This window comes from Ailuropoda melanoleuca, chromosome 15, assembly GCF_002007445.2.
Source record: "Ailuropoda melanoleuca isolate Jingjing chromosome 15, ASM200744v2, whole genome shotgun sequence".
Classification (NCBI taxonomy): Eukaryota; Metazoa; Chordata; class Mammalia; order Carnivora; family Ursidae; genus Ailuropoda; species Ailuropoda melanoleuca.
In genome coordinates this window covers 21,105,748-21,132,424 of record NC_048232.1, presented here as the reverse complement: position 1 = coordinate 21,132,424, position 26,677 = coordinate 21,105,748, and the positions used below count along the sequence as shown (strand labels likewise).

The following is a 26,677-nucleotide window of genomic DNA, read 5'->3' as shown; positions in this document are numbered from 1 at the left end:
GCCCCCTCATAACAGGTGGGATAAACATGTAATCAGAACCACCAGAAATATTGCCCTGGTGACTCTGAGAAAATTCAAACTCCCTGGAACACAAAGGAAAATTAGCCTTCCTGAGTCTAGCAACTGGCCACGAAGGCAAGAGACTGAAGCAGACTTCGGGCTCCATATTTTTTCAGATTTGTTTTCCATAAAATACAAAGGATGCTGTTTTATCTAATTAAGTTATTTATTTTAATATTTATCTGAAAGTATTTTAGAATTCACAGATCTTTTTTCAGTTATATGGAGATGTAATTGGCACACAGCTCTCTATGAGTTTAAGGTGTGACCTACATATATCGCGAAATGATTACCATGCTAAGTTTCGTTAACATACATCTCCTCATATAGTTTCAAACTTTTTTTTCCCTTGTGATGAGAACTTTTAGGATCTATTCTCTTAGTAACTTCTAAATATACTGTACGGTGATGTTACCTCTAGTCCTCACCTTGTGCATTATATCCCCAGGGCTTATTTATCTTACAGCTGGAAGTTTGTGCCTTTTGACCATCTTCCTCCACTCCCCCCACCCCTGCCACTCATAGACATTTCTTAAGCAGTGAACTAATATATGCTACATTTCAAATACAAATGTTATGAACATAAAGAAAACAACAAATAAAAACAAAAATGCATAAAATGTCAACATTAAACTCATAGTTCTCATATAAGGGCACCTGGGTGGCTCAGTCAGTTGAATGTCTGCCTTCGGCTCAGGTCATGATCCCAGTGTCCTGGGATCGAGCCCCAGTTCCGGCTTCCCGCTCAGCAAGGAGTCTGCTTCTCCCTCTCCTTCTGCCACTCCCCCTGCTCCTTCTCTCTCTGTCTCTTTTTCTCTCTCTCTCATGCTCTTTCTCTCTCTCAAATAAATAAATAAAATCCTTAATATAAACTACTAGCAGATAAAATAAGTGTAGCTCAAAAAATAAACTATACTATATACGATAGAAGAAAAATGTAGTCTTTAAAAAAAAACGAACATAATCTTAAAAAAAATAAAGCATCAATTGTTTCATCATTTAAGCCAAAGTCAATTTCTCTGCCACATTTTCTACCTTCCCAGAAATCTCTTTCTGATTGTCATTAACTGGGAGAATGGAAAATTGTTGTAAGTTAACTTCCAATATTTCCCCATCACAAAATCACATCTCTTCTTTGATGACTGCGAAGAGATCATTGCAAACAGCACATTGTCAATTTTGCAGGACTGCAAACCTTTTATGGATAGCAAGTGGTAGTGTTTGTTCCAAGAAAAGCATTTCGGGTTTGTCCTCTTCTTTACTTAGTCAAATATAGATGAAGATTTGATGCAGAATTACCCAAATCCATTTCAACGCTGTTAAAAATGCATTTGTTAAAATGATAAAATGTTAACATTGTTTTTGAAAGTCTTCAAAATGGGAAAATATTTATTCTCTCAATAGAAACCATGCTTTGTTGACTGACATTTTCTTATGCCTTTTGAAAGTGGGGGAAGTATAGACGAACCGTATCTAATAGACGAACCATATCGAATGAGGGCACTAATTTCAGATCCTAAATTTTAATGCAGCAAATACTATCCGGGGGTTAAGTGATTTTTATTTCAGATTTTTTTTAAGTACTAGTAACCGTATTATGCAATAAAATACCAATATTTTGGTATTTGAAGGGGATTAAATTCTCTGGACTCTGCCTTAGGAAACGAAGATGGGCCTCTGCCGAGGGCAAAGTGCATCTCCTCAGATTGGGAGGAATGCCTTCCCTGGAGTACCACTAATGGCCTGAATGAGGCTTTATGCTGAGGAGAGGGTGAGAAAGAAAACTGCCTCGATGAAATGGGAAAAAAACTAACGTGAAGAGTTACAAGATAAGTCACCACAGACCCAACCATGACCCAAAGCGTCGACATTATCTTCCCCCTTAACTCCACACCTCTCCCTGAGTCTCCTGGTCTCAGGTGTTGGTGGCAAGGTCCAGCTGGTCTCCCTGGCTGGGAAGCTAGCAGTCACTCCTTGTGCAGGACATCACGATTCTCCAGGGGTTCACACCGGTGTGATCACCCTCCTCGTCTCCTTGAGAATGGGCGGGATGTGGGCCTTGCTTCTAAACCACAGATTGCAGCCAAGGTGACTGGATGATTCTATCCCGTAAGAGTGTAGCTCCGTCTTGCAGAGTCTCTCTCTCTCCTTTGCTGGCTTGGAGGAAGCAAGAGGCCATGTTGGGGAGCCCCAACATTTGGAGGTAATGAACCGCAGGCAGCCTGGAACGGAGGGCAGCCTCTGGCTGACAGTCTGTGAGAAACTGAAGCCCTCAGTCCTCCAGGTGTGAGGACGTGACTCCTTCCAACAACCTGAGCGAACACGACAGCAAGGTCCTTTCCCAGGGGAGCCTCCAGCGAGACCAGGATTGTTGCAGAGGACACACCTACGTTATGCCTGAACTCCTGCCCCACAGAAACTGAGAGAACGCCAGTGTGTTTGAAGCCACTGAGTTTGCGGTAAAACTGTGTGTTTGTGACATGGCATAGATACAAAATATACCCTAGTTTTCAGTGAGTCATCAACTCCTGACACTTTTTAACTTCCTAAACCCATCGCTCTTAGCTTGGCACAGAACTAGGTCAGGCAGTCAGCGTTGCTTGCCTGGCCCGTGGCTGTCACCCCCTTATCCCATCTGCTCTCTGTACTGTGTCTGCCTGGCCAAGTGAGCAGCCCTACAAACAAAAAATCCCTTCACATCTTGCCTCGTTTTGAAACCCCTCAGCATCGTCTCTGTAACTGTAGGGTGACTTCTGAGCCTTCAGCATGGCCCAGAAGGCCCTTATATTTCTCCACTCTTATCTCCTTCCCCTTCTTGGTGAAAAATTTACCCTCCAGTCATCCAGAGCTCTTTGCGTCACCTGCTTTTCTCCGCATGCCTCAAGTTATTAGTCACCTCCCTGGAATTGTCCCGTGATGTCCCTTCTTGCTGGAATGCTCTTTCTCTCCTGGATAATTGACACACTGAATTGTATCACAATTGCCCACTTGTGGATTGGTCTGTACTTACTCTAGAATCTTTGTTCCTGTGGACCAGGACTAAGTTGTATTCGTCTCTGTACTATGGTCCTAGCAGAGAGCCAGACACATCATAGATAGTCAACAAATTTTTGCTGATGGAGGCCTGAATATAACCAAGAAAGGTGCCAAAGAACTTGACCTATGCCATGGTACTGGCAATAGATCATGAGTTCTTAGTGAAAACGTCCTAGGACGTGGCTGTGCAGGATGCCGAGGACTTGAACTGTTCTTTCGCTCGATTGTTCAGTCATCCATGCATCGTCTGATTTTGTAGCAGAGACAAAAGCAGTCCTTGCACTCAAGGTGTTCATAATCTAGTAGCCATGAGAGATAGGAAGGAAGGAAGGAAGGAAGGAAGGAAGGAAGGAAGGAAGGAAGGGAGGGAAGGAGGGAGGGAAGAAATTTAGCAGTTACAATCCATAATCGAGGTTTGCACCTGATGGGTGCCCAACTCTTCTGTGGGGGTCGGGGGAGTAGTTAAGGGAAATTTTCAGGATGAGATGATTCCTGAACTAAGCCTTGAAGGATGGTGACTATTCGGCAAGTTTGGGGGGCCGGGGTGAGAGGAATCAGGGACGTGGCCCATTTTACGGAACAGAGGCATTAAGGTGTGAGGCAGTCAGGGAGTTGCAGGTGGTTTGGTAAGGCTGGAGGACAGGGGACTGGAAAGAGGAGTGAGAGGTGATGCAGGAAGGTGAGGCTAAGGAATCAATACTTTATGTTGAAGACATGAAAGAATCTGTAGAATTCTAACGTGCATGGATTCACCACATTGCAAGTTAAACATTATTGCAGTGTTTGTGACGCTTGATAAATAATGCCGCTCTTCCCCACCCAGGCTCTGGGCAAGGTGACAAATAAAGTCAGGGAGCCCGCAGATGGAGATCATCTGCTTTCCTGTAAAAGCAGGCTCCCTAGTGCTAACTCTCAAGTCTTGGCAGACTTGCCTCCCATCAGAGGCAGCCCTGGGCTGGGCGGGTCTCTTCCTGCCCCGGGCAGAGCACAGGCTCCCGCAGCACTCACCCCAAAGAGATAGGGAGGAGGAGGGGGATGGCCCAAATATGACCACGTTTCTTCTTCCAGGGTCAGAACTCAGTGGAGGGTATCACTTCACATGGAAGGAAACAAGATTCCCTGGATTTTTCTTTTTCTTTTCTTTTTTTTTTTTAAGATTTTATTTAATTTATTTGACAGAGATAGAGACAGCCAGCGAGAGAGGGAGCACAAGCAGGGGGAGTGGGAGAGGAAGAAGCAGGCTCACGGAGGAGGAGCCTGATGTGGGGCTCGAACCCATAACGCCGGGATCACGCCCTGAGCCGAAGGCAGACGCTTAATCTCTGTGCCACCCAGGCGCCCCTCCCTGGATTTTTCTTTCTTTCTTTTTTTTTTCTTAACCCATTGAACTTCATCATTTAGCCTATGATCAGTTAGCTGTGTATCTGAGCCCTGGGGAGAGGAAAGCTGTGCTCCCACCTTCATGATGCAGCCCCCCCCCAATACCAGACACTTCTCTGGGGATCCTGAGACTGCTGGTGCCTTGGGAGATTTGGCATCTGGTCAGAGGAGTACATGATTTATATTTAACAGCAAGGTCACTTTGTATCTAATACTAAGAATTCATTTTCTAGTCTGTTTCTCACTCCAGATTATATCCAGCTGTGTTGTTCAATTTTGTTGGTCAAGAGGTTTTGCCCATGAGACCAAATGACATAATAAAAAGCCAACAGTCATGCCAGAGATTTGAATATTAGCTCCTCCTCACTTTCAAATGCTGAAGGAAAAATTGCAGGACCAAAGGAATTAAATTCCAAAATAAAGTTTTCTTGCCATTGTGAATTAAAAGACCAAAGACATGCTTCTGCCTTTTCTGTCCCATTGCCTGCCTCAGAGGCAAGCTCTTGGTGGCACAATTTGGTCAGGAGATGGGTGACATGAAGGGAGGACTGAGCAAACACGTCAGCGTGTCAAGCATCATGGGAGCCACCTTCCCCACTGCCAGAGGAGGGGTTATGCTATGGAAAGGAGAGAGGCTGTAATAAATGCCATGGTGTCAGATTGGAATTGGAGGTATCAGTGTGCGTTTATGGTCTTTAGATGTAGATATTATATTACTCAGGATTCTCCAGGGAAACAGAACCATAGAGAGCAAGAGAGAGAAAAAGAGAGAGATTGATTTTATGGAATTGGCTCACACAATTATGGGGGCTGGCAAGCTTGAAATCTGCAAGGTAGACCAGCAGACCAGAGACCCAGGGAAGAGTTGATGTTACAGCTCAAATCCAAAATAGTCTGCTGACAAAATTGCCTCTCCCCCCGACCTCCCCGGGGCCTTAGTCTTTCTCCAAAGACCTTCAACTGATTGGATGAGGCCCATCCACATTATGGAGGGTAATCTGCTTTACTCAGTCTATTGATTTTAATCTTAATCTCACCTAAAAATATACTTTCACAGCAACATCTGGGCTGTGTTTGATCAGATTTCTGGGTACTAGAAAAGAAAGCCAGTTTCAGAATCTGCTTTACTCCATCTATCGATTTTAATCTTAATCTCACCTTAAAAAAAACTTTCACAGCAACATCTGGGCTGGTGTTTGATCAGATTTCTGGGTACTAGAAAAGAAAACCCTCTCCTCCACCACGGGATGCCAAGACCAAGGGAGCCCACAGCTGGGGAGGACAGGAACCTTGATGCGTGAGAGGAGGCTGGACTGAGATTTTGGGCATTTTATTTAGTCATTCATTCATTCATTCATTTATGGCTTTCGCTTTCTTCCTATCTTTCTTTCCTTTATCCAGTTTTGTTGTTGTTATTTAAGAGTCAAGAAAAAAAAGCTGTGGCACTTTCTAATGCCTCTTAGAGTTCTTCTAAGAGGTAAGAAACACGAGACAGGAGACCAGATTTGAAGGGTGGTGAAGAAAAATAAAAGCGCCTTCCGCCTATCTCCTCGTGAGTCCAGCTCGTTCAATAAACATTGGTCGAACATCAGAAACATTCCTGGAGATGAAGAGAAATGAATCCAATGTGTTTGGGCCTTACAGTTATTTTATGAAATGTCAGAAGTAAAACTTTTTGTTCTTCCAAAGAACGGCATGACCTTCCCTGCCCTGAAGTCCAGAGGGACTGAGTCCTTCCTAAAGGCAGGCTCACTCGAGTACCGCTGAGTTCACGCAGCATCTCAGCCCAGGTCCTGGGGGGATTTTAAATGAGCATTCAGTGTGGTTTGTGTCATGTTACAGAGGAGATGACTTGGCCAGCTTGCCAGAAGCATCTTTATTTTGCTGATTTTTAAAAGTAAAATAGGGGCGCCTGGGTGGCTCAGTTGGTTAAGTGTCTGACTCTTGGTTTTGGCTCAGGTCATGATCTCAGGGTCGTGAGATCGAGCCCCGTGTCAGGCTCCATGCTCACTGAGGAGTCTGTTTAAGATTCTCTCCCTCTTCCCCAACCCACTCCCACTCTCTCTCTCTTTCTAAAAAAATAAGTAAATAAATCTTTAAAAGTAAAATAAATCCAGCATCTTCAGAACATGAAAAATTAGTGATCAAATAAACAAATAATAAATGAACTGACCCAAGAGGAGTGTTGACAAGATACAGAAAGAACACAGCAGTGGGGGGCAGGTGGGCAGGTGGGGTGCTAAGGCTTCCCAGGGCAAGTGGCATCTGGGTTTGAATGACAAGACAGAACAATAATCAAATGGTAGAGTGTAATCCTTACAGGCAGCTGATTGCGTTGTAAACACTATTCAAAATGGTTTAGGTGCATTGCCTTATGTAATCCTCACGGCACTTAAGGTACTGCTATCAATCCCATTTCACAGATAATAAGACTGAGGCACAGGGCACTAAGTGACGGAGCGAGCGGGTCTGCCAGTGCAGGCCAACCCGCTCTGCACAATCAACCTTGTTCTTTACAATCGCTCAATTTAAAAGCTGGAATTGTCACGTGGATTGTTTTACTTTCACTTTTTCCCACTGTACTGCATATTCTTCTGCTGATTTTTACAATAGTGCTGTGTAGGCCCTGTCAGCGTTCTGTTCCTAGCTTGACTCTCGATTCTGCCTTGGTATGGGATTCTCCTCAGTTGGCCGGGGCTCATCATATATTGTGGAACAATTTTCATTTGTAGATCTAACCCCGAAAGATACTATTAGGTGTGTTAGCAGATGTGATTAGGTTTTGCTACATTTCCTGTATCTGCCTGCGCTCGAATATGTTAGCAGTGAACACATAAAAACAAAATCATGCTGTGATTCTCGAAAGAGTTCAAGATGGACAATATGATTTTACATATCAGGGTTGAAAATGAGAGTTCTATATGCTGGAAGTAAGTAAGTGACCGTGTTCCTTTTCTAGGCGTTTCTTCCCTTTTTGCTTTTGTGACGGACGTGGTTCTTCAGGGTACTGAGTGCAAACGGGCAAGCACCTAACTGCTTAGAACGGCCTGTCAAGAAGTGGCCCTTCCACACCAGCAAATGGAATAGGAAAGCTAATCAATAAAACTACTAAAGAGATCAATGGAAGTTCTAAAACCAGCTTGAGTTCTCAGTAAAAGGGCATATAATTAGAACTGAGTTTTTTCAGAACATAGAGCATAAATATCTAATATCATATGAAAAAAAAATTCACTTTGAATGGTGGTCAAACCATGCTGATTCAGGGGTGCCTGGCTGGCGCGGTGGGGAGAGTACGTCTCCCGATCTCAGGGTGGTGAGCCCGAGCCCCATGTCAGGGGTAGGGTTTACTTGTTTAATAAAAGAGGTGGCAGGGCACCTGGGCGGCTCCATCGGTTAAGTGGTTAAGTGTCTGCCTGCCTTCGGCTCAGGTCATGATCTCAGGGTTCTGGGGTGCAGCCGCACTTCCAGCTCCCTGCTCAGCAGGGAGTTTGCTGCGCCCTCTGCCTCTGCCCCTCCCCCTCTGCCCATGCTCTGTCTCGTGCTTTCTCTCTCCCAAATAAATAAATAAAACCTTCTAAAAAAATTAAAAATAAATGAAAAAAGAGGTAAAACATGCTGATTAAAACAAAAATAAAATACTACGTTCATATATTGTCGTAGTAAGACTCAGAAAATATACAATGATTCAGGGAATGTAGTTAGACAGACACTCTCTTCCTCGAGCTAGATTATAAACTGCAGAATCTTTTTGAAAAGAAATTTATAAAATGAATCAAAACCATTAAAATATTTCTAGGCTGTGGCCAGGAATTCTACTTCTAGGGATCTATGCCAAGAAAAAAAGATCAGAAATGTGGACAGAGGTGCAGGTATAAAGATATGGTGTAATGAAAAACTCCAAATATATATATTATAATTATATAAATAATGGCATTTCTATAGAGCAGAATGTGATGTAACCATCAATAATTACATTTATGTAAAATGTTAATGACACGGGACATGCTCATGATATAAGATCAAATGAATTAAATCTTTTTTTTTTTTTAGGGTGAGTAGGGGAGGGGCAGAGGAAGAGGGAGAGAGAATCTTAGGCAGGCTCCATGCCCAGTACAGAGCCCAATGAGGGAATCGATCTCACCACCCTGAGATCATGACCTGAGTCAAAACCAAGAGTGGGACACTTAACCGACTGAGCCAGATGAATTAAATGTCAAATGAATTAAAATACGGGCATCACCATATGTGATATACAGTATCAACTAACATACCAAGTCATCTCAAACCAATCTGAGGGTGTCTTTTTTTCATTTAATTTCTATTTGATTAGTGTTATCAGAAAACAGCTTATTTGTTTTCTTTTTAAGAAAAGCAAACACATAGCCATTTTTTTCCATGCAGAGAGAACTGAATGATATGTTAGAATTATATAATTTTAGAATGGCTATGCATATAGACCTTGACGTTAATGCCTAATGGTTCATTACCCACAGCTTTGCATGGGGAAAAAAAAATCTATTTTAATGCATCTTCCTCTGCTTTGGTCTCAGTTTCTTAAGTTTTCAAATGAAGCCTGGTTTGTCTAGATTAATGGTCTGCAAAGCTTTTCTGTGGAAAAAAGGAAAGAAATGGTGCTTACCTCCACATCTCCATACCAAACCTCTGGGGGAATTAGTTGCCCAGTTGAAGCTTTCTTCTCTTTTTAGGTATTCAAATTTTTGCTATCTTCCTTTCTAGGGGAAGATTGAAATAGGGCATTCACAACTATGATGTGAATTTACAATTAAGGTTTACTGTGGGGGCGCCTGGGTGGCACAGCGGTTAAGCGTCTGCCTTCGGCTCAGGGCGTGATCCTGGCGTTACAATTAAGGTTTACTGTGATTACTTGTGTGGCCGATGCAGCTAGAGTACCACATTATGCTTTGCGTTTTATAGAATAATGTGTTCTAGTCTATGGCACTTCAGCGTATCATTCAATATAAATATAGTTATTTCCTGAAAATTGTGTGCAAGTTACAAAAATAAGATGACTTATGAGACAGTAGCTTAAATAAAACATGAACTAGTTTCTGATGGTGCTTGCGTANAAAATCTTTAAAAAAAAAAAAAAAGGTTTACTGTGATTACTTGTGTGGCCGATGCAGCTAGAGTACCACATTATGCTTTGCGTTTTATAGAATAATGTGTTCTAGTCTATGGCACTTCAGCGTTATCATTCAATATAAATATAGTTATTTCCTGAAAATTGTGTGCAAGTTACAAAAATAAGATGACTTATGAGACAGTAGCTTAAATAAAACATGAACTAGTTTCTGATGGTGCTTGCTTAGTGTCTGATTTTTAATGCTGCTTTCCTCCCTAGCAATTCTTTGAGGTGGAAAAAGAGACTTTTGTGCGAGAATCGACTACTGTCAAAATGAGTATTTTGTTAAAAAAACTGAAGGATAGAGAAGAAATTATTAAGGAATTACGAGAAGAACTAGACCAATATGAAGAGTCTAGACTTCAAAGACTTGTAAGTTTCAAAGCAATGAATAATTAATTTTAATATATGTAAATAAAGTTATAACCTTCCAAAAGTTTGGGTCAAGAATAAAGGATATGCAGGTGGTATATCTTGGGCATCTCTCCACTCATCAGCCAGTCCAACCCTTTTCTGCCCAATGACATATTCCAGAAAACCCATAATCATTATAAATGGGAGCAATATAATTGTTCTCAATTTTTATTTATAATAGAAATAAAATAACCTATTTCCCACTGCAGAAATTGTCCCACTCTAGATGAGCACGTAGATTTTTGTTTTAATTTTGGAGACGCCAGCCGTGTTTTGCTATTTAGATAGTTTGAAAGACACAAAGCAATCTCTCCACATCAGGGCTTCCAGAAAGCACCATGAAACAGGAGGACCTTCAAGGAAAATTCTCGAAGGGTTTTTCCCTCAGTTCTCCTTGTTTCAAAGGAGGCCAGAAGTTGGTTTACTACTTGGACAAAGGACTGGTGGGTACAGAAATGGAAGGAGAGAGCAAGGAGAGCCTAAGCTCCTGTCAGGGAGGAGAATTTTAAGGGCTTTCCAGTGTGGACACTGAGAGTGAATTCATTTTCATCTCAAGTCATCTTTGAGCCACTGGCTGTGGCCCAACCACAGTTGAGAGCCATAGAGGAGTCTTTATTATTAGATCCTAAGAGCAAGAAGCTGATTGTTTGAGTCGGAGAGCCTAGCAGAGAGGCCAGAGGTATAAGGATCTTTTGAATATCAACTGGCAGGCACCACATGCCTCATCAGTGGCACCTCTTCTCATCTCCTGGCTCAGTTTACAGAGGAGGAAGCAGACGGGCTGGTTAGGTGACTTCCCCCAGGCACACAGCTAGTACGTGGTAAAGACAGCATGTGAGCTGAATCTGAAGCCCACAAAAGGAGGTAGAATTCTATGCTCTACAAGAAGGTGTCAAGGCTGTGATCTTCCAAATTAACTAGTTGATATGTATTTATAAAATAGACTACAATAGTATATTATTAATACAGGGGTATACGCACACACGTAAATATTGACACATGCATAGATATGCACAGAAAAGGTCTGAAAAATTATACATCCAAATGTTAACACTAGGAAGAAACATTTGTCCATTGCCAGTTCCTTTAAAAGCAATCTATGGTTTGCCTAAATCCCATACTAGTAAGCTTCTTTTTTTAAAGATTTTATTTATTTATTTGAGACAGAGAGAGAGAGAGAGGGAGAGAGCGAGCATGAGCAGGGGTGGAGACAGAGGCAGAGGGAGAAGCAGACTCCCCACTGAGCAGGGAGCCCGATGCAGGGCTCAATCCCTGGATCCCAGGGTCATGACCTGAGCCCAAGGCAGACGCTTAACCAACCGAGTCACCCAGGGCCCCTGCCGCCACCAGTAATCTTATTTAAAACTCCAAGTTTAGGAGAGATAAGGAATTGCACTTGTATCATTCTGAAGGATTTTGTTTACTAACTGGTGAAGAAGTGTTTGCTTTGTATAATCTATTATAATTCTTTATGTTCTAAAAAATAAACATCTGAGTATCTTCTAAGTACAGTATTAAGTGTTAGTAGCATAGATCTAATAAAATTAAATATTAATTCTTTTTACATATTCTGATTGCTTTGGAGGAAGCACATCCAGTTTTTGAACTTACTTTAACCTTTTCCTGGGTCTAAATCCAGTCTTATCTTTTGGAGACAATGATTTAATAGAAAGGACTAAAACAACTGTAATAGTTTTGGCTTTTAATCTTGCCTTGGTCAAAGATATCCAACATAGATGGGCAGGGTGATTTTGGTCCTCTTATTTCCCCTTTGTGAAGTGCCAAGTGATACCTGCCTAGCTGAAAGGGATAGTTGTGAGAAGGATACCTGTTGTATTGAATGTGAATTGCTTTGAGTTCTTTGAAGAAAGCTAAATATATAAACCCTTAGTTATCATGAGGAAATATACAAGTCCTTATGACCATCCAGTTTACATTCCATGAAATGCTCTGAACAGACCTCAGGACCAGTTCAGACCATCCTGATTCGGGAATTGAGCTCCTCACACTAAAACATGAGGTCTATCTTGTAACATTTACATTTCTAAGTTCTCTTTGACGCCAGAGGGGAAGGAAATGAGAATGGGTAGTGGCTTCGTGAGGACAAGGGAGTTGGGGGGGTTCTACCCTGCTTTTGTATGGGCAGGGAGTTCGCTGGTTCAGAAAGGCGTCCTCAATACTCTGGTTATTCCACGAAAACTTGTCCCCAGGGAGACCACATCACAGTTTCTCTAAATACCCTAAGATTTGAGGGAGGTGCATGAAGGCCACAAAACAGATCATGAATTATATAAAATAAATCTATGGAGAATACTTTTCTTTTTTTAATCCTCTAAGATTTCCTGAAATTCCATGCCACCCAGGTTCTGGAAGAGATCTTGTTCAATTTGAAATTTCATCTTATGCAACTGCTCCCTCTGGTGGTATAAAAAAGTTTGAGACACCAAGCACCTGAGATTAGATTTGGAAAAAAATTTGGAGAACCAACTGGAGAATTTCAAAGTCACAATGGAGATAACTTGAAACCACTTGAACTAAGCAAGCTGAGTAAGCAATAGGGGAACACTCCAGTTCATTCTTACTGACAGTCAAATTACAGGAATAGCTTCATAGTAAGTAGTCATAATATCTCTCTAGAATGGTTTTTGAGAAAAATCTGATGGGAATGTGATCGCAAAGGGAAAGTTTAATAAACAGCTAGCTTAAATCACATTTATAACAAAATATGGAAATCAGAAGGGAGCTCTTCAAGTTATAGAAGCCTCATCTCTCCAGGCTTGATGTTGGATGTCCCTNAATCAGGAAAGGGAGCGCTTTCAAGTTATAGAAGCCTCATCTCTCCAGGCTTGATGTTGGATGTCCCTCCGAGCACCGTCATTCAAGGACTAAGCACCTTTTCCAGTTTAGTTCTGTGGGAAACCGTCGTGACTTAACCGCGTGTCACTGTGGTTCTCCTGTCCGTTGATGAGTCCCCTTGAGGATTGCTTCGGAGGCTGGCCTGTCAGAGCGCATGCGCGTGTTTGCATGCGTATGCCTGCGCACACACCCGTGCGTTTTCATTGCAACTGGAGTTGTCCCTTTTGAAAAGACTTCATTTTTTCCCTTACCCTCCCATAAATGAGCTTTGCAACCATCCTCCCCCCCCCGCCCCCCAGAAGGGAACATAACTGCCTGTTGCTGACAGCTCTGAAACAGAGCTGTCTGTCAAGAGTGGCAGCTCTGCAGGGCTGCACTGCCCCAGTGCGCCACTTTCCTGGCTGTCACTCACTGGGAGAGCACCTGCTCTTCTCCCTGTCAGGCAGCATGGGCATGCATCAGAACCCTACTGCACCCCCCAGCAGCAAATTGAGATGTCCAAGTACTGTACGGGGAGCTGCAGAATTGAGACACCAATATGGCAGGAGGAAGACTGCTGAGAGGCACATGCGGGGATCTAAACAGTCCTCCTCAGACTTTATTGTGCGTCTGGATCCCCCGTGGCTCCGGTTAAGACACAGATTCTGACAGTAGGTCTGGGCTGGGGCCTGAGATTCTGCCTTTCCCATAAGCTCCGGGGTGATGCCGGGCTCCCGGTCTATGGACCACACTTGGAGTAGCAAGGCGCTGCAGTATACCAGGTTCTCAAAAACGATGCTTTCAAGATCTATTTAGGATTTTGAAGCCAGGGAACGGTGATTCTGCACATCTCGTGAATGTTCATCCAAGATATAGTGCATAAGCCACCGCCGGAAGTGCTCGTTTTCCCAACAGGAGAGAAAAACCTTACATTGGCGAGTTCCTTCAGAAATTTAAAATTCCAGAATGATCGTGGCTCACACACAATCTCTCCTCAGCTATAATGCGGCTTTAAATAGCTACATCTAGTTAACCACCTTTTAATGATCTCCATCCTTTTTAACCTTGGTTTATCAACGAAGTTTATTTTAAAGAAGTCTCATGGTTTAAATAAACCAAAAACTAGTAGTGTGGGCAGATGGTAGAAGGAACACCACCACAAAACCTGCCACTCAGAGTGTAACAGATGACCGTGGCAGCCCAGAACTATCCCTTTGTTCATTTTGCTAATGAGTGTCCTCATTGCTGTGGGAGTCTGAATAGTTAATTACGTGCAGTTCCTGCAGCTGACAGATGGTGGGGACAGAGCTAAAGATTAACCTCACGAGAAAGGGGGCTGTAGATGCCAAAGAGGAAAAACCGTCCAGTTGAATGTGTTTTCCTTGTTTCCTGCTTTTATATGAGAGTTTTAGAAAACGCATTGAGGTATTAGCTGCTACCATTTATACACTTTATGCTTCGTGTGATTAATTCAAATAGTTCTTGTTTAGTTTATGATAATGAGAGCTCCTGTCATCCGCTGTGGGTACCCGTTAGGAAATGTATGCTTAAGTCTTTGGAGACAAATATTGTTTGTTTGTTTGTTTGTTTGTTTGTTTAAAAAGCCCTTTGTAGGCTATAAGTACATTCTGTGATGATTTCTAGTTGAACCATGTGGGACTAGAAATTAATGACTAATAAAGGATCCTTCCTTTATTAAAACAGCACTGTTTATTAACTATCATTTTTGTTAGTTCTCATTAATTAAGAATGAGTTGGGCTCAAATAATGTAAGTGAAATGGTAGATCAAAATCATGAAGATTTGTATTGGGTTTAATGCAAAGCTTAACATTGTTTTAAAAATTAACTCTGATATGACTAACTTCATTAGTAGGTGGCTTCTTATTGAATGTACTGCGTTTATTAAATGTACTGCAAAAATTGTAGCCACTTATTTTTCTTTTGTGCCATTATGGTCACAGGGTAAAACATTCAAATACTTTACTTTCAGAGCTCTCTAAAGTTAAATAAAAACAACATTCCAAAAGGAACCCAGTATATTGGGAGGGAAGATTTTGTTTTTGAGAGAAGATCTTTTTGTGTATCAGCAATCATGGCATTGCTGCAAAAAGAGCATGTTATAATTCATCTGAAGGTTACCTTAAAGTTGAAAAGCATTTCTCTTATCCATATGAATTTTGAAGCAAGGCATATAGAACCTTCTGTCTCTTTTAGCATAATAATATAATGACTTTTCAGCCTACTCCTTAATATTTTGAGATGGCGTAATTGTTTAGTATTTTACCATCACGAAGTAAAAAGTTCTGCACCAGCTTCCCCAATCCATTACATCTTAATTTTTTTAAAAAAAATGTGTGGCACTAAAATGTCGACAGCCATAAGCGAGGGTATATTCAGATGTTTTTCAATAGCTTTGAAACAGACAAGAAGACGAAGAAGAAAGGAAGAGTAGCTGTCCCAATAAGCTTCTATCGCGTAAGAAAAAGCCTCTCCCATAATGGACATGGCAAGATTTAAACAAAAGACGCACATAATAAAAATGTAAATGAGTTTGCTTTACTAAAACTATAACTTTAAAGTCCTTTGTTGTAAGTTATCCTGAAACCTTCTTACAAGGTAATCGCTGTTTGCATAGAGATTTAAACCGAAGTCTTCAATAGCATTAACCGCCTGCACAGCCCCCCGTGTGACAGGCATGCAAAGCCACGTTAATGTTCAGAATATGAATTGCCTCTGGGTGGCTCCCCCACCCAGCCGAAAACCAACTGTGTGGATATCCGTGCGCCTGATGGACTCCATGCGGCTCCCAGCCTGAAAACGTCACCACTTTGACATGTGATGTGCTCCTCGTGACACTGGCAGCGCTGACACTGGGAAATGCCACAAAGGCAACAAGCCCCCCTCCTTAGCCGTGCACTCTGCCACCCCCTGGCGCTGCCCGTCCTGGTCCCCCCAGCCTGCCTAGTTACAGGCGGACAGCGCTTCAGACACACACAGAGGGAAGTGTGGGTGGAGGGGCCCCAGCTGCCTCCCCGGACGCAGCCTCCATAATGAATTGACCTGAATGATGAGGGCACACAAACAGTATGATATGCATTATTCCTGTCAATAAAATGTCCCCATGTGCTGTGGTCTTTGTACAGAATGTACTGCAGCCTTTCTTCCAGCGAGCTCTATTTAATCTCCTTCCTTTTTACTATTCATATTATAAGTGTGTAATAGAATTCAGAAAATTATATGATAGCTCCTCTGCGTCTGTATTGTCTTGTGTTGCATATTTAAATCCTTGGCTCTCTGCTTAGAAATACGGAATTCCCCATCTTTCAGGACACTTTTGCCAAAGAGACGGCTCTAGAGAGGGAAAATTTGGAGTACAAAGTGGCAAACGAGAGACTGATTCAGATCGTTTCAGAACTCGAAGAAGCAATCCGACTCAATCTAAAGGAAAATTCAGTATTAGGTAACATTTTACAGTCATTTCAAGAAAACCCGATGTTTCGGGCACTTCGTAAAACCCATAGCGGTGTTTCTCTTTACCAAACATACGTGTGCTTGGTTATTCACATGTATAAGGTCCGTCTGATAGCCATCTCTGATTTTCATTAAAGATGGCATTCCTCGCTTGGGAAAGAGGGTTTATTTGTGGCTGTGTTCTTAAGCCATGCCATTCTAACTCAGGGTGGGTTTTTTTTCCTTCCCAAGACAAGCACTGACCTTGGAAAAATGTACTAAGCAGTGCTCTATTTCACTTAGAAATATTATAACTGGATAGAGACTTCTGCTGATTTCTGTTTCATATGCTTGCTTAATCATCTAAAATTTACCACCTTTAAATACTTGAGCACACGGACTGGGGTATGCTTTGTGGAGAAACAGAGTTAGCCCTTCAGAAAAATATGCCACTACTTGCTACTGAATTATCTTCAATTTTGGATCCAAATTTAAAGTACAAATCCTCATGTGCATCCCTCATACTCCCGTTTTTTACATACCATAGACGTTGGTAAAAGTTCCATTTAAATCACCAAAGCTAGAGTGCTTCAAAGTATTTGTTCACTTACTGTTACCTTTGTATTTCTGTTACTTACATGATTGTTCCCCTTACCTGCAGTGATGAAAAGTAATAAAAAAAAAAACTTAGAGCAAAATATTGATGAAATCAGATAGATTACAATATCCCTTGAATATAAATTACACCATGCCAGTGTAGTTTCATTTCCCTTCTAACGTGGTGTGATACTGCTTTTTCAGTCGTTGGTAGTTCTTACCGAGTCATAAAGTGCCACCTGCGAAAGCACTTTGCATTGGCTCTAACAGCAAAAATGTCCATTGCTAGTATTGATGAAAAGCTTTCAGCCCTCAGCCACACTTGGATCTTGAACTTAGTTCTTAATCCCTATCTGACCAGCCATCTGAACAGCAGGAAGAAGGCTGTGAATGTCAAGAGCAGTTGTGAAGGTCACAATCCTGCTAGGACTTGCGTCCACCATGCCTGCCTGCCCTGAAGCAGGGAGCTTGAATACAGGGCCATAAGCTTGTAATTTCATGGTTGGCCTCTCTTTCCTTTTGTTTACAGAAGATGAAATTGTAAGTCTGAAAGAGAAGGCAGAAAAGAATCATCAAACTATTCAAAAGGTACTGTAACTTTTTCCATTGACGAATGACTCTTTTACATTGAAATATCAGCACGACGAGTGAAATAACACTGTGTCCCGCTTGTCTTGGGGGTGTAGAGAAAAGTCCATTTCCATATTTAATCTCTCCCATGACTTGGATGGGGTCTTGTAATAAGTAAGGATTCCGTCTTGAAAATGAATTAATGTACAGATTCTTCTTTTCTTTGGGATAACTGAGTGTCTACCTTGTTGACTATAAGGAACTGAAAAGTTCTATGACACAGAGGGTCCAAAGATGGGCTAGGGGGAGAATTCTATTATTAAGAACGAGCAATTTATTTTCAGCCCAGATGTGGCTTCATGCTCATTTTTCTGTTTGCGCGTGAACTGGGCTTATGCTATGCTGGAAATCTGCGTTTAGAAGAGGAATTCTTTTGGTATCAGCAAGGTCAAGATCTCCCAGGGCATCCGAGGCAGGAGGACCACAGTGGTACAGGTTGGGCGCCCCTGCTTTGGGCTTTCTTAGCTCTCCGTGGTAGCGTCCCATCCTAACTATCAACACATATTCAGCGATGGGCAGACTTCCCTGCCGTCCTGCACGCCTCAGAGGGCAGAGATGGTATAACATATCCATTTCTGGTATATTCCCAGTGCTGAGCACCGTGCCTGGTGCACAGACAAATGCTCCTTGAGTGATTCATAGAATGAGAATGTGTTTAGAGTTCAGGAAATTTACAGGTGAAAACGTGTATTTACATCCCTGACTTATTCTAAATAGACATTGATGCTCTCCACTCACTGAATCGAGTGCCAGTTTTAAAATGAAAATTAATTAAAACTGGATAACATTCAGTTTTAATTAAACATTCAGTCCCTCAGAGGCACTAGCCGCATTTCCAGAGCCCAACGAACGGCCACCTGTGCCCAAGTTTAGGTCCAAATGTCAACCTGATTGTCCAGTTCAGGTATTTTTGGGTTGTTGATAAAATTACTTTTAAGAACTATTTTTTTTTTTAAAGATTTTATTTATTTATTTGACAGAGATAGAGACAGCCAGCGAGAGAGGGAACACAAGCAGGGGGAGTGGGAGAGGAAGAAGCAGGCTCATAGCGGAGGAGCCTGACGTGGGGCTCGATCCCATAACGCCGGGATCACGCCCTGAGCCGAAGGCAGACGCCCAACCGCTGTGCCACCCAGGCGCCCCAAGAACTATTTTTTAAAGACTTGGTTACCCCGAAGGGTCAGAGTTGGGAGATGTTTTCTCTGATAACCAAACCCATCACGGGTTTGCAGAGCGAGTTCTTTTTCTTGCAGTTCACGCTGTTTGCAGTGGTGACGTCCAAGTCCCACCCTCACAGAGAAAGCTAGAGTCTGTGGGCAGACAAGTTTAACTTTCTAGGCAACCATGTCTACAGTTGAAAATGAAGTCCCGGCTTTCTGGTGTCACTTAACCTCCACGGAAGGTTGAAATGTTACTAAACCTGTTCAGTCTGTCCTGTCACTGGGGGAGATGAGTTGTGTAAGCTTACCCTTCTCTGAGAAGAGCACAAGAAATTAAAGCAAAAAATCCGACCAGGAAGCCATCAGTTAGAAAGAAACATTCCCCTTCGAATGACGCATTATACCTTGTGTGAGCTTAAATATTTCAGTTAAATGCATCCTCACGTTCCTAAGTCCGCACTGCCAATGGTAGCCCCAGGTGGCTAGTTCAGCACATGAATTGTGCAACTGAGGAACTCAATTTTTAATTATATTTAATTTTATTTTTTAAATTTAAATTTAAAAACTGATACTTGTTTCAGTGTATTGGAAAACCTTTATGTATATTTTAAATAACTTGGTATGGGACTCTGCTTTTTCTTCAGTAAACTTCATGCAATCTAAACACAGATCAAGTATTTCCGATGAAATTTTAGCCCCCGAATTGAGATGTGCTGTATGTGAAAAGTACACACTGGGTTTCAAAGGCTTCGTTTAAGTGAAATATTGCAGCAGTGCTTTTTATTTTTTATTTTTTTAAATAATTTTTATTTTGTTATATTAGTCACCATACAGTACATCCCCAGTTTTTGATGCAATGTTCCATGATTCATTATTTGTGTATAACACCCAGTGCACCATGCAATACATGCCTGCTTTTTAATTATTACACATTGAGATGATAATATTTTGAATGGATATTTGGATAAATAAAATATATTAAAATTTATTTCTCCTGTTTCTTTAACCTTTTTTAACAAGGCTACTATAAAGTTCAAAATTAAATATATATTGCACCATATTTTTAATTCACACCTCTCTTCTAAACAAATATAACAGATCCATAGTCTGATCATTTTTTAAATCGTTTCTCTTTTCTTTTTTTCTTTGTACGTACTGAACTTCCACAGAAGCACTGAGTATGGGCACAATTTGGTATTGAGCAGAAAGAATCTAGAACCTTGGGTTCCTCTTCCATTTCTGCCTCTGTGGTCCCTTGGGCCAGTGCCTCATCTTTCTTCCTGTGTCTCACAGGCTTACTGTGAGGAGAGAATGAGATAATGCACATCGAAGTGCTTTGTCAACTGGAAAGCACATAAGGAATTGTTGAACAAACGAGAGCTGATGTTTACTGGTTTGGTTTCCAATATTCTCCACTAAATCCATTAATTCAGCAATGTTTATTATATGCCTTTTAGTGCCAGGCTCTGTGCTACTCCTGAGACACACACAGGTTCACACGCGCGCGCACACACACACACACACGAGCCTGCTGTAGAGCAGATGATGTCTAGAGCGAGAGACAAAAACCCTGGCTGTGTGATGTGGACTGTAATGAAAGTATGTACACAGAGGAGAGATGTCTAGCTTTACCTGGAAGGTTCTAGAAAGGCTTCACACACAGTTCCACACCTATTTCATACTCCTTCACTGGAGCTGATCTTTCCACGTAGGTAGGGGGGCGGAAAGCTGGGTACAGAGCATGAATGCAGAAACTGTGAGGTATGTTTGTGGACTTGATTGTGATTTGGTATGGCTAAAGAGCAAGGTTGGAATCTGGTGAGCTATGAGAATTTGTGTTGGGGCAGGGAGAGGGGAGAGGGGTAAGCAGCTCAGAAGCCCCTGGATAAGACACATGTTTTCTTTTTTAACCCTGAATTCAATGAAAACCAAGTTGAAAATGGCCTGTATTGGGGTGGGCGGATCTCTTGCCACCCATCAGGGCTTAAAGCACTGTCTATTATGATATTCAGTGACTTTCACGTTTAAATTCCAATAATCTAATAACAGCTGGATCTATATTCCAGCTGTGGCCATAATGCGGTTCTCCTTCTGGGAGGGAGTCAGCCAGAGGTCAGAGATGACAGCCCAGGCTGTGGTCAGCATCAGGATGCAGGGCAGCATAGACTGCTGTGGGCCACGTGGGGAAGCACCGTATGGATTGTAAGGCACCCGGGAAGGTTGGAGGGGGGACTCTGAGTTGACTACCAGAAGAGAGGTTCTGGTAAGCCAGGAAAGGGGTATGCGAAGTGAGGGGGGGCAGCAACATGCAGAAGGAAAGTAAGTGCATGTGAGTTGCTAGAGCTCAGGGGTATGTGAGAGCAAGGAGTGGCAAGATGCAGGGCTCATGGCAGAGAATTCGTACTCATGCCAAAGGGTTTGAATTGTCTTCTGAGTGCATGGGGAGCCTTGAACATCGGGGAAGGATCAGATTCATGTTTCAGAAAGAAAATGAGCGGGAGGGAGCAAAATCTGGAGCCAGAAAGACCAGTTAGGAGGTTACTTGGATAGACCAGGGAAAGTGTAATCTGAAACAGAAAGAGTACAGTAACACTAGGGATGGTCGGGAAGGATGAATTCCGGGGATGGTTAGGCAGTAAAAGCTACAGTCATTGATAAGGTTGAAGGCAGGAGAAGTAAAGAAGAAATTGAGGCTGGAGAGCATTCGAATGAAGATGAGAACAGGCAGTGGGGGAAGCCAGAGAGGGGACATCACGGAAGCAGAGTTTCCTTTGCAGTGTGTCCCGCTGGCTGTGCTAAAGGCTCAAAGGGAAGATTAGGCAATTAGCTTTGGCAACGAAGTGATCCTGGTGTTATTAATGGAAGTCATTTTCCTGGAATGGTCGGAGCAGTTGAGAAGTGGGGTGAATGCAGAAGGAGAGACAGTGAGCGTGAGCAACTCTCTAGAAGTTTGGCTGTGGATGGTCAGGGAGACATAGGGGAATAGTTGGAGAGGGACATGGGGCTGAGCGAGGAATTTTTTTAAAGAAACTAGAATATTTTTAAATGATGCCAGTAGAAAGAAGAATGAGCAGGGAGATGTATAGCAGAAGAGGTCGTTGATGAAGAGTGATCTAAAGAGACAGGAAGGGTTGGGGTAATGGTCTTGGTGTTTGTGGTAATTGACACCAGTTGGAAACTTGGTGACATTCCTTTTCAGACCAACTATGATGACTCAATACAAAATCTTTTCCTTTCCTTCCACCTGATTCCACACTTTCCCTAAGCCTGCCATCCACCCTCCCACCTCATCAACTATACCACAGTGTCACCTTCGGAGGCCTTTATCTAGTCAGTCCCCACTGTTCTCCAGCCCTGCTCTGGCCGAGATGGGCCAATCCTTGCCTGTTGGTGGCATTTCCAAGAGTATGGGGCTTTAACCCAGAGTAGCTGCACCCTCTCTCTGCCTATCATTTCACTTAGATCTAATTAGCAGCCTTTCTTTCTGCCCCCTACAGCTCTTCTAATCTCCGCTACTTTTCTCAAGTCCCATATTCCATCCTCCACACTACTTCCTAATTCACAGAAAACATGGCGGACGCTTGGAATTTTTTTTCCCTTCTGCACTCTCTTACTCTGTCACTTAGCTTACCTAGCCTTACCTTTACTCCTTTTTATCTGAAGAGAATCATTCTTCTTTGCCCTGACTCATCCTTCCAGCTATTCCCTGACTTATCTCTTCCTACCTCCTCTTCTGGAACTTTCTTCATCAGCCCCTTTCTCTCTTATGACTTTAAAAATTTCCCTCTAGCCTAGAGACATAATGAAACCATTGTCTTGGTGATATCCCTTGACACTAATCACCCCCAACCCATTGCCATTTACATTTCAAATATTATTTAAAAGAAATCTGTGCTTACCAGCCCCCTTTTTACTCCCCCCATGCTGTGGATAAAGTCACAGTGAGATCCATATTGCCTTCAATCCTTTTTAGATTTTTTCCTTCCTGAATTTTCTGCTGTTTTTGACAGGACTACCTGCCATTTCACGGAGTCTTCAGCAGAAATGCTCACTTCTGATTCTTCACACAATTCTTCATTCTTTCCTAAGCAACATCGGTCAGTGGCTTCTCCTCCTCCATTTTCCACTTGAATGCTATTCTTGGGAATTCTATTTATCCTTGATCTTTCTCGTTTTCTCTCTAGCTGACTTCAGCCTCTCCGCATAACTGGCACACTTGTTTACCAGTGACTTCCAAACTTTCTTTCCCGCTTCATCATTACCCTGACCACCACGTCTCTAATTTCAACTCTGTTTTCATCCTTAATTTCAAAGTTACATGCACTTTGACAGCCCCCGTCCATTTCCTATGGTAATTAGAAACTCCCTCTGTGGCCCTGCGTACCTGGGACGCAGGTCTTAAGGGCAGGAACTGTCTTGTTTATATTCTTAGTCATCAGCCCTAAAAAATATTTGCTGAAAAAATGTTCTACATATTCATCAAACCCACTGTCAAAACCTGAACTCATTACCCCTTGAATCTGGACTCTGCTGTGTTCCCCCATTTACGTGAATGACATTGTCCTCAATCCCGAAGAACAGAGGAGAAATCAAGGGTCATTCTCTACTCCCTCCTTTATTCCTTATATCTAGTTGATCACTCGATCTGTAGATTTTCCTTCCAAAATTGATCTGAAATCCCCCTTCTCTTGTCACAGCATTGCTACAAACTTGTTTGAGGCTCTCATCATTTCCATGCATTCGAACTTCATTTTCCTGTCTCCACCCTCATCCCTTTACAAGTCCACACTCTGCCATAGCTACCTTAATTGTACGTGCTAAAACTTTCAATGGCTCCCCATTGCCTACCGTATAAAATCAGACCAGGCAAAAATACACTGAGGGATTTTCAGGTGTCAGAAACAGCTAAATTCTGTCCAGAACAACTCTTTGAAATAGGTTTTATTTTCTTAGTTTTACAGACAAGAAAACTAAGACTTGAAGCAGAGACTTCATTGACTGACACAGCTAGGAAGGAGCAGAGCTCCGATTTGAACAGACTACTGTTCCACTCATTGCATCACCCCGCCTTCCACCCCTGATTGTGGGGAGCAAGGCCTCTCCTACTGTCACCCAACCCTCCTCCTTTCCTTTCCTGCCACTGCTGTCTCTCTGCACCCTGGGTCCCCCAACAGCAAGCCCTCCCCAAGTCCTCCATAACTCCATGTTCCTCTCCAGTTGCTGCGCTATTTTGTTTGCTGATCTCTCTGCCTTGTTCCTTCTCCAACTTATTGCACGTATTCCTCAAGACCATTGTCAAACAGTACCTCTCCTGTTATGTCTGATTATGACTGGTTGCTGGGATATGTGGATCTCTGTTTTTGACCACCTGAAAATGTGATTTATTAACATATTTTCTTATGTACTATGGTCATTTGTTCACATTGCTCTCCTACCATACCATAGAGGCTCCAGAGGAAGGGGTCTGTTCTATTCCATTTCTGTACGTCCATAGACGAACAAAGACCTCCTGGCGTCTAAAAGGTGTTCCATACATGTGTATTAAATAATGAATATATGAATTAATTGAGTGGATGTCAGAACCAAGGTTTGAAGTTTATCATTGTATATAACTGACATATAATTTATGCATATAATATTATATAACTGATATATATTATATGATATATATAACTGATATATGATATATAATACACAACATATGATATTATATGTCATTGATAAGATATATCATGATATATATGTCAGTTATATTCTATTATATCAGTGAATATAATATAATATAATATAAATATAAATATATAAAAGGCAAATTATCATTGAAGATACCGAAGTAAGTCATAGGAGGGCAGTGGCCCTACAGTGTACTCTCTTTGATGGCTGTTTTTAGTTGGCATGAAGACAGTTTGATGTGCATAGAAATAGAACACAAAAATCTAAGATAAAAGAAATGGGTCCTATAAAGAAGAAAACAAAATTGCCCTTCTTGGCAGACTCTGCTTGCTTTATCATATATCCATGTCACGTTTCGTTGGGGTAGGGTGAGGAAGATTGTAAATAAATTGGCATTTCCTGTGTATATTTTGCTTACTTTTCTAGCAAAAATACAGTAATTATATCATAATGTGTTATTATTACATGATAATCTACAGACGTTTAAATTTTCTAACTCATATTAGGATCCCCTTTTCTCCTGTTTAAAGTCAAACTATGTGTTGTTAAATTCTACTGAGGAGGAATTTTAGGCGTTCTGTTCTTTAATCAAAATGTAATATTCTTCTCTTTTAGCTAATTGATGGTAGAGACAAATTACTACGTGAGCTTGATTATGAAAAATCATTAGTTCAAGAAATGGTAAGGTGATTTACATTATTTCCTAATAAATTTGAAATCAGGAATTCAATTTAATCATGAAAGCTTTATAAACTTTATCTGTAGACATTTCACTGTAAACTATTATTTCACCTTTGTCAATAATCTAAATGCATGCATAATTATAAACTTTTTAAATTGGAGCATAATTGACACACGATGTTATATTCGTTTCAAGTGTACAACAGAGTGATTCGACAGGCAGTTCCATACAGTAAGCTATGCTCACTGCAATAAGTGTGGTCACCCTACAATGTTTTTACAGTATTATTGGCTATATTCCCCATGCTGCACTTTGCAACCCCATGACTTATTTATTTTAAAACTGGAAATTTGTACCTCTTCATCCCCTTCACCTAGTTCTAGAAACATTTTTAAATGATCATTTTAAGACAACAGTTTGATTAGATCTCTGATAAACATACTAAGCTGTCATGTAGACGAGTCTTCTATGAGAAATTGCATTAAAGCACTGTCCAAAGTTTTTGAGTTTTATTAGGGAGATTTAAAAAAAACACACACACAAATAGGAGAGCCCACTGTTTTGAAGGATTTGCTATTTTTAGTTACAAATTGCCATAAGTGACAACAACAACAAAAAGAGCCTAGCTAGATATTTTGGCATTCTGTGTTGGTCGCATAAGAAAACAGTGCCTTTTTATGTTCTTTTTAAGAGAACTTTCCAGACGGCTGCTCTTTTATTTTATCTGTGGACTCCCCATCCCCCAGGCCCCGCCACCTCACCCCCCGCCCAGCTTATGGTGGTATACTTTGGCTTTCAACTGGTCACCACTACTATGTCTTTGTTACAGGAAACTGACTGTGTTTATTATAATCAAAAATAAAACACAGCTTGACTTGCGTTCTAAATGTGCTTGAAAAGAATATGATACTGTTTAGAAGAGAAAAGGTTGTTCATAGGAAGTCAACACCACTTCAGATATTGAAACATTCCCTTTTTTACAGCTTGTCACACTTTGTGCCAAGTCATGACTGTTTCCCTAACTCTGTTTTGTTACTCTCAGCACCATGTGTTTTGGGTTCCTTGTCATAGAAATTAATGCAAAACAATGCTCCGGCATGACAATAAAGCCTTCTATGAAACCAACTTGGGAATGTAGGCAAGGAAAAAAAAAATATGGTTGGCTATTCACAGAAGCCATGTGCTAACAAATCATGTTATTTTGAACCCTTTACTTTTAGATACCTGGCCTCTAAAAATTGTCTCCGTTATTTGAGTATACTTGGTCCATGTCTTCTCTCCCCACCCCCTCCTGTCATTCCTCCAAAGTCTAGGAGTTGTTTCTCAAAACAGACTATAATGACAGTGTGCACATTGTCGTTGAAATTGAAAGTGTTTTTAGAGAATGGGAAGCAAATGTTATACTGTCAGTTTGTTCGCAACAGTAGAAAAGAAATTAAACTCCTTGATCGGTGAGCTTGTGCTGCTACTGTGAACAGAACCCGTAGTTTTACTGGGCCTCTTTATTTAAACCGCAAGCCGTTAGCCGGTGCTATTATATTGCCCACAGGGGAAACAATCACGTGTTATTTTGTTGTTTAGAAGTTTGTGGAGCACCATGCTTGTTGCCAAGCAGC

At 41.7% G+C, this 26,677-nt stretch overlaps 1 protein-coding gene across 1 annotated transcript in view; it reads left to right on the top strand.

The window, feature by feature from the left end:
• C15H10orf67 (chromosome 15 C10orf67 homolog) overlaps positions 1-26,677 on the top strand; it is a 147,212-nt gene that overhangs the window by 40,634 nt on the left and 79,901 nt on the right. Inside the window, exons 7-10 of the mRNA XM_034644363.1 lie at positions 9,839-9,991; positions 16,197-16,329; positions 17,446-17,504; positions 24,995-25,060. Of these exons, the coding sequence (XP_034500254.1) occupies positions 9,839-9,991; positions 16,197-16,329; positions 17,446-17,504; positions 24,995-25,060 (411 nt within the window). The remainder of the gene's footprint in view (positions 1-9,838; positions 9,992-16,196; positions 16,330-17,445; positions 17,505-24,994; positions 25,061-26,677) is intronic.